This window comes from Hibiscus syriacus, unplaced genomic scaffold (genome assembly GCF_006381635.1).
Source record: "Hibiscus syriacus cultivar Baekdansim isolate YM2019G1 unplaced genomic scaffold, ASM638163v2 tig00110445_pilon, whole genome shotgun sequence".
Taxonomy (NCBI): domain Eukaryota; kingdom Viridiplantae; phylum Streptophyta; class Magnoliopsida; order Malvales; family Malvaceae; genus Hibiscus; species Hibiscus syriacus.
The window spans coordinates 630,288-645,067 of NW_024062740.1; the positions used below are offsets into that span (position 1 = coordinate 630,288).

The window sequence follows — 14,780 nt, forward strand, 5'->3', positions numbered from 1 at the left end:
TCTCTTAAACATATATTCACATGTTCAGGTAATTCACCATTTCATCACATAATTGGGTATTCATATAACTCATTTTATTTCATTTCATATCTATCTATATATATATATATATCCTCAAGATTATCCTAATATAAATCATATAGCACTCTTATATTTCGTATTCATCTAGGGCAGACTTATAAACATATCTCACTTCTATTATTTCTATATATAATCTAATCTGTTACTTAATTCAATTTCATATAACTCTTATACTCTTCTCATATAACTTCACAAATTTCTATCATTCAACCCATGTGTTATAGTTTTATTGAAACCTATGAATCTTTCCCATCTAGCTTATCTTATACGTTCATTTTATCATTTATGTTCAAATCCCCTAGTTGGTGTACTATTTTCACTTCATCCTATAGATCAATATTATCCAGTTTATTTCACTTATCATGTAAAAATATAATTATATTTTACTATGATCACATAGTTTATATCTCATACTTTGCTTTCTCATGTTCACCTATATCATGTCATATGGCTCATATCTTTCTCATGCAGTCACATAGTTCAGTTTCACATATGTATATATATATATACCTTATATAGCACATACTTCTCATAACATTACATTCAAAAGCATGTCAACACATATATTCATGCATACATACAATTCATGTCATTCATATACGTATAATCATATATTCATGCATTCTAACATAGGAAATAGACTTGTCACAAGTCTTGTTTCCATTTAGCACCATCAACTAACTAATATGCACTCACCTGGCCTCACTAGCCAATTCCAATCTCTTATCTTTCCCTTGATCGATCTTACTTGCCAAACGTTCCGGAATTTCTTTAAGCGTAGAATCTACATAAATGTACATTTCGTGACAATCATTAGATACCTACACCTTCTAATTGGATACTAGCAACTTAAACGAACTTATTAAACCCATATTCCCAATTTTCCTTTAGGGGGAATCGGTTCCCCCCTATGGGGGTATCGGTTCCCCCATGACATACTGGAAATTCTTGTTCGTTTGAAGGGGTATCGGTTCCCCTTGAATGGGTACCGATTCCCCTTGCCCAGAAATCATATTTTGAGCTCGAAAATCCTTCATTTTCAGCTCAACACATCATACTTCATTCCCTTTAATATTCCTAACTTTCATACACATACTTAAACTCATTTCTACTCCATAATCCCTTCTTTAAACTCAAAATTCTATCTTCCATATAAGATTCAAAAATCATACCAAATTTCCAATGTGTTCTAATTTCAATTCTAACACTTCCTACCTCTTAATTTAATCCTTGACAAGTCAAATTCAACTTCACAATCTATTAACTCCTTCCATATCAAAAATTCACTTAAAAACTCATTTTTCTTAATTTCTCATAACTTGTTAATCTTTGAGGTTTAAGCCCCCTAAAGCTTTCCTTAATCTTTCTTAATATCCCAAGAATCAAAACAAGCTTTAAAACGAAAGAATTAACCAACTAAAGACCCACTTACCTTATACCAAGCTTCACGGTGGAGAGGAGGAAGAAGAAGACTGAAGAATGCTCTGGACTCTTCTTAATACGTGCTTATTACCCTTAAAAAAAATTATAAAAAATCTTTCTGGTCAAATGACCATAATACCCTTAATTTCCTTTAATAATTACCAATAACCTTCAATATATATTCAAATAATCATTGAATTCTTTCATTCTTCTACTTTAGTCACCAAATTCTGAAACTTTACAATTTGGTCACTAACCCGGTATTGCGGATGTTACAGTACTGATACCCTAAGGCATATAACAGTCCAAATATTTGAATTTTACACTACAAGTACTGATATCCTATTAAGGGGTACCGATACCCCCCACGCTCCAAGCTGTTTTATTAATTGTTTTCACACTCAAACGGCTTCATTGACTCCACTAATCATCCCCAACGTTCAGAATCATTTGAAGGTGTATTTAAACAAGCTTAGAAGCCATTGATCAACAACAAGAAACAACAAGAAACTAGAATCAATAGAGAATCAAAGAGAAAGCATCAAACCTCAAGTTTGAGCATTTCAAGCCTATTCTTCATTCAATATTCATTTTGCTTTCAAGAACACTACTTGTACTCAAATGTATTCATTCTTGAGTGTTCTTTTCTTTGTTCTAGAATTGTGCAAACAATTTACCTTGTGAGGATTTCCTTGTAAGTTTGCAAATTTGTATTCTTCTCTTTGAGAAAGAGTGTTCTCAAGAATTGGGGTATATTCTTGAGGGAGTTGTAAGGTTATCTCTTTGGCCTCAAAAGAAAGAACAAATTAGTGAATTTGTTGGAAAATCCTTAGTGTGGATAGCTAAGGTAGTGGACGTAGACTTTGGTTGAGAAAGTCGAACCACTTTAAATCGCTGTGCAAATCTTTTCAATTTTCTGCAAAAGCTTCCACCGAAATTTTTAATTGCCAATTCACCCCCCTCTTGGCCGATTCGGTCAATCAATTAACTCAACAAATGTTCATTTCATTTGTGTCTTAAAATAATTGTGAGGTTTAAGTATAGCAAAACATTAGATAATATTTTAAAAGTTATATAACTTTGAAATATAATTAAATTCATACTTAATTAAAAAATTTCATATCATTTTTCACTGGTTAATAAATATTTTAGAAATCATTTATTATAAATATCAAGTATAATAAATCATATTATTTATTAGAATTTAATTAATTTTATTATTTTAAAAATATTGAAATAATTTATTTAGTATTATTTGTCAATATTATTATTATAAATATTGTTTTTAAATTTTATAAATAAAAATATTAAGAACATTATATTTTATTAAAATAAATTTTTATAAATTATATTAATTACTTATTTATTAAAATATGAATATTATATTATTAATTATATTAATTACTATTAAAATAAGAATATTATTGTAATATTAAAATAAAAATATTTTATTATATTACATTCTAAAAATTATAAAATAAATATATTTTCTATATTTAATAATTTAATAATATTATTTTATGAAATTAATAAATAAAAATAATTATATTAATAATTTATTATATATCATTAAAACAGAAATATAATATCATATATTATTATACTATAATTTAATATGTTTTTATAATACTAAAAAGTATAATATTATATTTTTAAAATTATTAATAATATATTTTAATAATAATATTTTTATTAAAATTGTACTAAAATAGTATATTAATTATGAAATGTGAAAAAAGTTCCTTGAAAACTAACTACAAGGAAATAAACAGACCTTATATTCAATTTATTTAACCATTTAAAACTTATCAGGTTGAGTAATAAAAGAAAGTGTTGTTCGTCTTAGAAGTCCAGAGTTCGAGCAGCTACGTTTGTAGGGTTTATCTGCGTTGTCAATTGATTAAAAAAGTTATGAATAGATATTACCTTATAAGTTATAATCACTCAAACCTATTAAAAAATTTACTTGATCCTTTCTAATTCTCCCAAAGAAAGCTATCTTATTGGTTTAATAAATCAAATGAAAATCAATCCAACTTATACAATTCATTTATCTTAACGTGGATAGTTTTGAATTTAAAATATACATGGCATAGTTCTGTTGATGTACGTAAGGCATTTTTAAAATAAAAACATCTTATCTTAAGTCTTAACTTAAAAAAAAATATGTTTCATTTGAGTGGGCGTTGAAAGAGGTTTGAAGTTGATTTTTTATTTTTATTTACGTTTCTTTGTGTAGAAAAAGTAGAAACCTGTTTTTACCATTGAAAATAGTATTTTTTTAATGTTTTCATTTATAGATAATTTACAATTAAAATAAATAAATTGATTTTTCAATCAATTCAAATTACATCGCCACTCGTCTTTGAACAAGTTTCATTTAATATTATATTTCGAAAATAAATTTAAGAAAAAAATAATGTAATTCAAACTTTTGGGGCAGCCATCCTCAATTAGTATGAGTTCAATAATGTAATTTAAGTAAAACGATTGATATGATTATATTAAAAAATATTAATAATTTTTTGGGTAAAGTATACAAATGATCTCTCGATTATATGATATTAATTTGTTAAGTCTCTTAACAACTAAAAGTTATAAGATCATCCTCTAACTATAAGGTGTTGTCTTGTTGAGTCCTCAGACTATTAAAAATTACAAAAGGATCACTCAACTATTCATATGTTCCAAACAAATCATTTTTCGTTAAAAGTTGACTTTCGTCTGAGTTGGACGTTAATGTATGATTGTGATATGAAAAAATTTAATCTCGGAACCGTTTGAACTGAATTTTGTGGATCGACTCTCCATTTACATTATTTCGTCGAGCTAGTGCTTGAAACATTATGTGGTCAAGTTATTGCTTAAAAACAACGACGATGCTTGTAGATATCTCTAAAATATGATTTTATTATATCTCAATCAACATATTAACGTTTAGCTTAGACGATCGTCAATATTTAATGAAAAAGGACGAGTTTGGAACATATAAATAATCGAGTGACCATTTTATAACTTTTAATAGTCATGAGACTCAACAAAATAACACCATATAGTTCAATTACCATTTTATAACTTTTAATAGTCGAGAGATTTAACAAAATAACATCCTATAATCAGGGACCATTTGTGTATTTTACTCTATTTTTTTATATAGATTAGAGTGAAATTTTCCCTACAAATAATTTTACTTCATCATCACATGTCCAGGGCCGACTATTAGAGCATCATGAGAAACCGCTCAGGGCCCCCATTTTTTATAGACCCCTATTTTTTATTATATTTTTTATTTTCTTCAATTTTTTATATATTTATAATTAAAGCCCCTAATTTTTATAATCACACTTTTTATTTTTATAATTGGGACCATTAATTTTTTCAATACCACATTTTCATATTTATAATTGACGATCCTAATTTTTTTCTAATCTCACTTTTTACCTTTATAATTAAGCTTCTAATTTTTCCAATATCACTTTTTACCTTTATAATTGAGGCACCTAATCTTTTAATTCACTTTTTACCTTTAAAATTGAGGCTTCTAATTTTTTTAATCTCACTTTTTACCTTTAAAATTGAGGTCCCTAATCTTTTAATTCACTTTTTACCTTTAAAATTGAGACCTTTAATTTTTTAATCTCACTTTTTACCTTTAAAATTGAGGTATCTAATTTTTCAATCACACTTTTTTACTTTTATAATTTAAACCCCTAATTTAATTATTTTCTATGATTTATTAACGTAATTGTAAATTAATTATTCAAAATAATATAATATACTTTCAATTTATAAGGGCATATTTTTTTTAGTTTTGCTCATGGGCTCGAAAATATATAAGACGGTAAAAAGTATATAATTGAAATGTTATTTGAAAACATAAAATAAGGAATTAAATGTTTGTAGAAAAATAAAAGAAATATTTATTATATCAAATAATAATCTAAAAGCCAATGTGTGTATTAAAAAATGAATATATAACATAAATATTTAGATTATAAATTTAATCCACCTACTCCCCCAACAAAACCATATCAATTTGTATAAATTAATTAGTAATTTTGGATTAGAGGTGGATTAGTCTATTAATAAAAAAATTAAAGTTTCCAAAACTAAAAGCATAAAGTTAAAGAGTGGGCCATAGCAATATATATTATATTTATATATCTCACCTACTTTAAGCCTCACCAACCCCATAAGTTGTTGAGGAGCGTGAGATGATGTTTTGGGTGAATAAAAATAGTAATGGTAAAACTAATTATTTTAAGGGTAAACTACGTGTTTAGTATATAAATTATTAATTTTGGTCTATTTTAGTATTTAAACTTTTAATTTTTTTAAAATCATACCTAAAGTTTAGTTTTTGTTTCATTTTAGTATATTGTCGTTAAAAAATTAACGCGATTAGTACTTAAAATATTAGTTTTGGTCCGTTTTAATACCTAAACTTTCAATTTTTTCTAAAACTTAATGTTAAGTTTTTAAAGAGGTACTAAAATGAAACAAAAACTAAATGTTTGGTATGATTTTAAAAAATAAAAGTTTAGCTACTAAAACAGATCAAAACTGATAGTTTAGGTACTAAAGGCATAGTTTACCCTTATTTTAAATATAAAGTGATAAACTTCAATGAAGATCACTTCTGTTTTATTTTAGTTTTATTTTAATCATTGAACTTTCGATTGTTATACTTCAATCATTTATATTATTGATTTGCTACAATTTAACCATCGAATCCTTAACTCTCGTTACATTGATGGTGTGTCATGTTAACAAAAATATTTAATTTCTAATTTGACTTACTGAACTTTCTAAGATCTCTCAACCAAACCCCTAAACATCTGATGCTACCATTATCATTGGTTCCATCATCTCGACCTCTTCGATTCTATTTATATCTCAACTTTATTTTTACTCAACCACTCTTATCAAAGCTCAAATCTTTAAAATATCAATTCTCTTCCTTCACGAACCCTACTTTCAATTTAAGCAAAATCCAATCTTTTAGGTTTTTTATTTATAGAATAATTTTATTTCCTCAAAATCTCATTTTTTTTCTATGTTATAGCCTTTGAAATTCAACTTTCACACATATTTTTTTTCTTATTGAACTTCACAAATATTCTTTTTTCACGAATTATTCTTTCAATGCATGGCAAACATGTTCCCTAAGGTAAAATAATATTTTTACTACCTCTTTCCTAAATCTTAAACCTTAAACCCTAAATCTTAAACCGATACTATAACTGAATAATACTTGAGCATTCGGAAAGAAAGCTATAGCGTAGCATGCTCTAGAAATAGATCTCGTGTTATTTTAGTGTCTATAATTTCCTAAAATTGGGAAAATCAATGTTTAATTTAAAGTAAAAGAAACTAAAGTAAGCTTCATGTCGATATTAATTAATTAACTAATATAAAACTTAAATCCAATATGAGAAAAATCAATCCATCTGAACAAAATCCGCCAAGGGACTTGTTTCCAAATTTCAATATTAAATAAATTAAACTTTGAAGAATAACAAAAGTTTTAGTTACCATTGAATTAAATGTAAATGATTAGATTAATATTCATTAACTTGATTATTATAATCTCGAAGTTTCTATTTAGAGTAAATAATTCAATAAAAATGTAAACCCATCTTAATGGTTGGATTAACTAAATAGTTAAATCCATAAAAGGTAGCTTCTATATCGGTCCTTGTGAGTCTCGGTCATCTTCCCAATTATCCTCTTGATGTTCTTGTTAGTCGTTTCTACTGAATCATTTTTGGACGGTAGGGAGCTTAACTACAATTAATATTATAATTAATATTTAAATTAGAATTCAATACTACAATTGAATCAATTTAAAGTTGGATGATAAAGTTGACAGTAAATTAAAGTTGGCTGATATTTGAAGTAATTTATCCAAAATTATAATTAGCCTAAATTTCGTCAAATATTAGGCACGCAGAATCATAGAATGATGCTCTCCCTACACCCACCAATCCAGCAACCCCGAAAACAATCCCACGCGCCACTTAATCATTCCACGCGTTTGCCTAAATTCACAACATAAAAAAGGATAAACTACGTGTTTAGTCATCTTAACTATTTATACTGTTCCATTTTCATAACTAAACTATTTTTTTAAAAATCATATCTAGACTTTACGTTTTTGTTATGTTTTGATTATTAATTGTTAAAAAATTAATGGTGATACTGATATGTGATCACAAGATAATTCCACATCATCTTTAAAAAAATAAAATATACTGCATCAGTAGTTCTGTTTATTTTTTAATAGTGAGTGACCAAAACAGAACAAAAACATAAATTTAAGTATGATTTTGAAAAGGGTAAATTATAAATTTAGTAATTAAACTTTACTCTCTCTCATATTTCACTCACTATATTTTAAATCTTTTCAATTTTCTCATTAAACTTAGTACATTGAGTTTTTTTATCATTCATTCGTTTTCCCACTAACGACTTTATAAAAGAGCTTTTATATAGATACAAAATGACATCATTTTGGTGATCTTTTTTTAAAAAAAAAGCATCGTTTTAACGACATTAACTATTTAATGACACAGTGACCAAAAAAATCCAATATATTAAGTTCAGTAAGAAAATTGAAAACTTTTAAAGTTTAGTGAGAAAAACAAGAGAGAGTAAAATTTAGCGATGAAATTTGTAATTTACCCTTTAAAAAAATAGTTGAGTAACCAAAATGGAATTGAGAGAATAGTTGAGGGACTATATACTTAGTTTAATTAGGAAAATAAGAGATCTGGTTGACAATAGCCACCATTTTGGTTATAAATAACAACACCTCCATTGCCACAACTCGTGCCGCTCCTTGCGCTGCATATCTTACTATCTATATCTAAGCTTCTCTTCTGTCTCGGGTTCCACCTCCGTTCTTCTTTACGGTACGGTTCGGTTCCTCCTCTCATGGCTCATGTCTGTTTTCCCTTTCTCCTTTATTTCTTTGTTTATCATCCTATTTATTAGCTTCTCTTAAGTTGTTCAACTTTGATTTTTCTTTTTTTCACCTAGATCTACCTGTAAGTGTCGGTATTTATACTTTTCCTACTGGTTTTCTTTGTGGGTTTTCATTATTAAGATTTGAACTTTCCATTTTTTTCTTCCAGAAACTACACAAAGACTTGTGTTTCTTTGATTAAGATTTACTTGCAAGTGTAAACCTTTCAACTATACCTGTTGATTTTCTTTCTGGGTTTTCATTTCTGTGATTAAACACGATTTTTATTTTCAACTTTCGTTTTTCAAAATAAAATTTATTTCTGTTGTTTTCTTCTTGTTAATACCTGTTGTGAAGTGTAAGCATTGATCACTCGTTCTTTTAATATATATATATATCCAACAATTTCAGTTGATTTTTAACTATTTAATTAGTGTTCGATATTTAACTTGGGTTCTTGTTTTTGAATTATTAATGATTCTGTGTTATCCTAGTGAGTTCTGTCGGATAGATTTAGCATTTGATCAAATTCTCTTATCTTATATTTTTTAAGTCTGTTTATGATAGGAATTTATTAAATCCTACCTGTTGGGGTTGTGAAAGTTATAGATCTTGAGTGTTATATTACTTAGATTGGATACTAAGATACAAGTCCCAGTAACAGAGGGTGTAATCATTTGTTTGTAGCTGTAGACCTAAGTTTAAGTAAGTTGGTATTAACTTGTCTTGAAGCTTTTAGATCTGTTTTTTTGTTATATATATATATATATATATGAGTGCTTTATATATGAGATCCTTTTCTAGTGAGTTGGCAAACTTTAATCTCTGGGTTTTATCTAATTTTGAAGCGAAGATTTTGCTGTCATATGCACATGTTTTAGTTGCATAATCTTTAGCTAGGCCAGTGCATTTTTTCCCTTTTTAGGAAATAACTTCCAAAACTATGAATTCGACTATGCTTTTGACCGAGTCCATATAAATTACAGATGCATCATCGATCTTAGCTTTGATTCTGATGATTTTCAGTTTAAGAATATAGGACATGTAAAGTTTTTGTATATTGTATTGTATCGTATATAATAACGCTAAATTTATCTGTTATTTCAGAAAATGGCCTCACACATTGTTGGATATCCTCGCATGGGACCCAAGAGAGAGCTTAAGTTTGCTCTGGAATCTTTCTGGGATAAGAAGAGCAGCGCGGAGGATTTACAAAAGGTTGCAGCTGGTCTCAGGTCATCTATCTGGAAACAGATGGCTGATGCTGGGATCAAGTACATTCCCAGCAACACTTTCTCTTACTATGACCAAGTGCTCGATGCCACAGCAATGCTTGGCGCTGTACCTCCTAGATATGGCTGGAATGGTGGCGAGATCGGATTCGACACTTACTTCTCCATGGCCAGAGGAAATGCCTCTGTGCCTGCCATGGAAATGACCAAGTGGTTTGACACCAACTAGTAAGTTTCCATTCTTGGTCGTGCTTTATTAGCTTTGTTTTGCATGGTGAGTTTTCTGAAGCTGACTCTTATATTCTGTGCGATGCGTTGTTTCAGCCACTTCATTGTTCCCGAGTTGGGACCTGATGTTAAATTCTCTTATGCATCTCACAAGGCAGTGGATGAGTACAAGGAAGCTAAAGCAGTATGTTCTTTGGGTCTAATTTTTCTCTGTATTTATCGCAGTATAGATTGTTTTCTGTTATGTGTACTTAATACCAGCTTCACAGTTAGTAATTAGAGGTAAGGTATCAAATGTTAAGATCCTGCAAGTATAGAGGTTGCCTGAAATTTGGGAAATGAGATGCATGCATGAGTATATCTTTTCATTACATAGATGATTTTGATGGAAATAGCTGGACTTGTAAGTTCTTATAATTGTATGGAACTTTTTGATGGCTCAAACATAGTTTAAAGGCTTTGGACCTAGATAAACATCTTTTAACATATGTTCTTTTCTTTAATGCCTTAGGACATATGGTTAACTGGATAATGGTTCAGGAGCTGGTTTCATGTTTGTCATTATTGTTACTGATTTTAAATAAACAATAATTTATCTGGAATTGTATTTTTATACAAACCATTTTTGAGAATTTTCCTATTGGACTGGGAGTATTAACTAGACCCACTTGATTATGGTGCTCCACTTGTATCCTATCTTTATACTCATCTTATTTGATGTAAACATGAATGCTGATTCACTGTCCCAAATGCAGCTTGGAGTCAACACCGTGCCAGTCCTTATTGGCCCTGTCTCATACTTGTTGCTGTCTAAACCAGCAAAGGGTGTCGAGAAGACCTTTTCTCTTCTCTCTCTCCTCCCTAAAATCCTCCCTATCTACAAGTAAGAGTTGATCTTCCTTTTATCTGTTTCACAGACGCACATATATATAGCTGCTTCAATTAGCCAATGAATATCTGCAGGGAAGTGATATCCGAGCTTAAGGCTGCTGGTGCTTCTTGGATTCAGTTCGATGAACCCACCCTTATCTTGGACCTTGAAGCTCATCAATTGCAAGCATTCAGTGCTGCTTATACTGATTTGGAATCTACTCTCTCTGGTTTGAATATTCTGATTGAGACCTACTTTGCTGATCTTACTTCTAATGCATACAAGACCCTCGTTGAATTGAAGGGTGTCACTGCTTATGGTTTTGATTTGGTTCGTGGAACTAAGACCATTGACTTGATCAAGAGTAATTTCCCCAAGGACAAATTCCTCTTTGCTGGAGTTGTTGATGGAAGGAACATTTGGGCCAATGATCTTGCTTCTTCTCTTAGCACCTTGCAGGCTCTTGAGGATGTTGTTGGCAAAGGTATTTTTTCTCATCGCATTTTATGGTGTTCATAAAATCATAATGATATGGAGAGTATTACACTTTTGTTATTTGTTGTAGACTAATATCCTTGACTCGTTTCTGATGTACAGAAAACCTTGTGGTATCCACCTCCTGCTCACTTCTCCACACTTCTGTTGATCTAATAAATGAGACTAAGCTTGATGATGAAATCAAATCCTGGCTTGCCTTTGCTGCCCAGAAAGTTGTCGAGGTCAACGCACTTGCCACGGCATTGGCTGGTCAGAAGGATGAGGTATTTATTACAAGTTTTCCACCTTTCTTAATGTTCAGACAACACCATGTAACTTACTCGTTATTCATCTATTTTTAGGCCTTCTTTGCTTCTAATGCCGCTGCTCAGGCTTCAAGGAAGTCCTCCCCAAGAGTAACCAATGAGGCTGTTCAAAAGGCAGTAAGTGATTTGATAAATTAAAATTCTGATTTTCTCCTTTAAAGTGACTGCATCACAATAATCTTTTTTGTCATCAAAATCTTTATTTGCTTATCATGCTTTACGATGATCGCATTCTCAGGCTGCTGCTTTGAAGGGCTCTGATCACCGTCGTGCAACAAACGTTAGTGCTAGACTGGATGCTCAGCAGAGAAAGCTTAATCTGCCAATCCTCCCCACCACAACCATTGGATCCTTCCCTCAGACCTTGGAACTCAGGAGAGTTCGTCGTGAATTCAAGGCTAACAAGTGAGTTGATCTGGAAATTTTTCCTCATCTTTCTTATAATGTCTTCGTTATCATTCTTTTAAATAATGCTCCCCCATTCCCTATAGGATCTCTGAGGATGATTACATTAAAGCAATCAAGGAGGAAATTAAGAAGGTTGTAGATCTTCAGGAAGAACTCGACATTGATGTCCTTGTTCATGGAGAGCCCGAGGTGAGTATTTCGCTTTGTTTTGGCCTTTAGCAGTAAATGGGAGATGCGCATATGGTTAGTACTCTGCAAGCATCCTAATATTTACTTTAAATTGTGCAGAGAAACGATATGGTTGAGTACTTTGGTGAGCAGTTGTCCGGTTTTGCTTTCACTGTTAATGGGTGGGTGCAATCTTACGGATCTCGCTGCGTCAAGCCACCAATCATCTACGGTGATGTTAGCCGCCCCAAACCAATGACTGTTTTCTGGTCATCTACTGCCCAAAGCATGACTAAACGCCCAATGAAGGGAATGCTTACTGGTCCTGTTACCATCCTCAACTGGTCGTTTGTCCGAAATGATCAGCCGAGGTATGCTCCAGAAAGCCAATAAAGTCAAAAGATGAAGATCCGAAATTCTGCACTTGTACATGTGAATTTTGTTTTGCAACATGAAAATCTTTTGACATACCACAATTGCCAAATTTTCCAGATTCGAAACTTGCTACCAGATTGCCTTGGCTATCAAGGATGAAGTCGAGGATCTTGAGAAGGCTGGCATCAATGTTATTCAAATCGACGAGGCCGCATTGAGAGAGGGACTGCCCCTTCGGAAGTCCGAGCACGCCTTCTACCTCAAATGGGCTGTCCACTCCTTTAGGATCACTAATGTTGGCGTTAAGGATACCACCCAGGTTTTATCTTGCATTATTCTTTTGACTTCTCAAAACTTTCTTATAGAAGTACTCTCTTGGATCACCATAATTCTCATCGGTATTGCATTTAAAAATCTTGCAACAGATTCACACCCACATGTGTTATTCCAACTTCAATGATATCATCCATTCAATTATCGACATGGATGCCGATGTGATCACCATCGAGAACTCTCGTTCCGATGAGAAGCTCTTATCTGTCTTCCGGGAAGGAGTCAAGTACGGTGCTGGAATTGGCCCTGGCGTCTATGATATCCACTCTCCCAGAATACCATCAACCGAAGAGATTGCGGACAGGATCAACAAGATGCTTGCCGTGCTGGAGAGCAACATCTTGTGGGTTAACCCCGATTGCGGGCTCAAGACTCGTAAGTATGCTGAGGTGAAACCGGCCCTCAACAACATGGTTGCAGCGGCCAAGCTGCTCCGCACCCAACTTGCCAGTGCCAAGTGAGAAAAACTCATGAGAGGTTGGAGTTCCCTCCATTAATGGCTTTATACCCCAAGAGAAGAAAGAATAATTAAAAATGAAAGATGTAGGACTGTCTTACCATTTCAATAACTGTTTTTTCTTTTTTTTTCCTTTTCGGACCGACATGTGTTTTTTTTATGATCTATTGGGTAGGGGATAATATGCCCTTTAGGCCAATTGTTCTCCTCCTTTATTGTTTGTTTCCTTATTTTTCTCCAAATATCTTGTATTTTTCTCTAAAAGTAAACTTCTAATTAAATAATTTTTAATTTTAAAAACTAGATAAATTATTACATTATGTAATTAGATAAATCATTAAAAATATATATTAAGATTTAAAAGTAATATTATTTTTTTAACTATATAATCTTTAATTTAAATAATTATATTTTATTTATTATGTATATTAATATTTTTTTGATAGTAGTCGTTAATTTTATTAAAAATAAAAATATTTAAATTATAATGAAGGTTTATGACTACAACTGTAAGTAGGGGTGCACAAAAAATCCGAATATCCGAAAAAAATATCCGAAACCGGTTTTGGGAAAAACCGGTTTTTTTTTAACCGGATCGGATTTTTTTAAACCGGTTATTTTAACCGGTTTGGAGAAAAAAACCTAGACCGGTTTTTTTACCGGATAAAAAACCGGTTTGAAAAAAACCGGTTAAAAAACCGGTTTTTATCCGGAAAAAAAAACCGGTATGGGTTTAAAAAACTAGCCGTTAATATAGCCGTTTGTGACCGTTTTGACCGTTTTTTTCTTTAAAAAATTACCATTTTACCACCCTAAACATGTATAAATAGGTTGGGGATGTATTTGGTTGATTACAACTTTCTCAAATCTTATTACACAACACTTAAACATCTCTCAAATCTTAGTTTTGTAATTTTTTATTCATCATGAGTAACACTGCTGAATCTTCCGTCGGGGGAAACCTTGAAGTCGTGAGAGTGATCGAACACACTCGAAACAAAGATATTTGGGATCACTACGATTTATGTGAGATGTCAAATGGCTCGAGGAGGGCGCGTTGTAAACTTTGTCTAAAGTTTCTTGCATCGGAAGGAAACACAACGTTGAAGAACCATTTGACAAAATCATGCAAGGCACTTCGCTCAAGATCGGATCCTAGTCAATCGAATCTTACACCGCAAGGTGGTGTTTTTGTTTACGACAACGAAAAATTACGAGAAGCGTTTACAAAGTTCGTGATTACAAAAGCATTGCCGTTCGACCACTTTGATGATGAAGATTTCACGACAACAATTCAACAACTAATGCAACCACGTTATACTCAAGTAAGTCGTACTACCCTTAGAAGAGATGCTATAAAAATGTGGCGTACGGCGAGGGAAAAAATGATTTTAGGATTCCAAGAACACCGTTATGGTGTGTCGCTTACATGTGA

General features: G+C 31.3%; 1 protein-coding gene across 1 annotated transcript; it reads left to right on the forward strand.

Annotated features, from left to right (window-relative positions):
* The first annotated feature begins 8,312 nt into the window (after positions 1-8,312).
* Positions 8,313-13,401, forward strand: LOC120125870 (5-methyltetrahydropteroyltriglutamate--homocysteine methyltransferase-like). The gene is made up of 12 exons (XM_039144199.1): positions 8,313-8,417; positions 9,578-9,930; positions 10,027-10,114; positions 10,686-10,813; positions 10,894-11,285; positions 11,399-11,562; positions 11,641-11,721; positions 11,843-12,009; positions 12,096-12,201; positions 12,301-12,551; positions 12,673-12,874; positions 12,981-13,401. The coding sequence occupies exons 2-12, from the start codon at positions 9,581-9,583 to the stop codon at positions 13,347-13,349; spliced, it is 2,298 nt and encodes a 765-aa protein (XP_039000130.1). The 5' UTR covers positions 8,313-8,417; positions 9,578-9,580; the 3' UTR covers positions 13,350-13,401.
* The last annotated feature ends 1,379 nt before the right edge of the window (positions 13,402-14,780 follow it).

What these genes read in the sequence shown, in the direction of transcription:
- LOC120125870 (XM_039144199.1), top strand. Translation starts at nt 9,581, where the DNA reads ATGGCCTCACACATTGTTGGATATCCTCGCATGGGACCCAAGAGAGAG. An exon ending in ATGAGGCTGTTCAAAAGGCA is followed by an intron (nt 11,722 to 11,842) that starts GTAAGTGATTTG and finishes TCGCATTCTCAG; the next exon opens with GCTGCTGCTTTGAAGGGCTC. An exon ending in GTCCGAAATGATCAGCCGAG is followed by an intron (nt 12,552 to 12,672) that starts GTATGCTCCAGA and finishes CAAATTTTCCAG; the next exon opens with ATTCGAAACTTGCTACCAGA.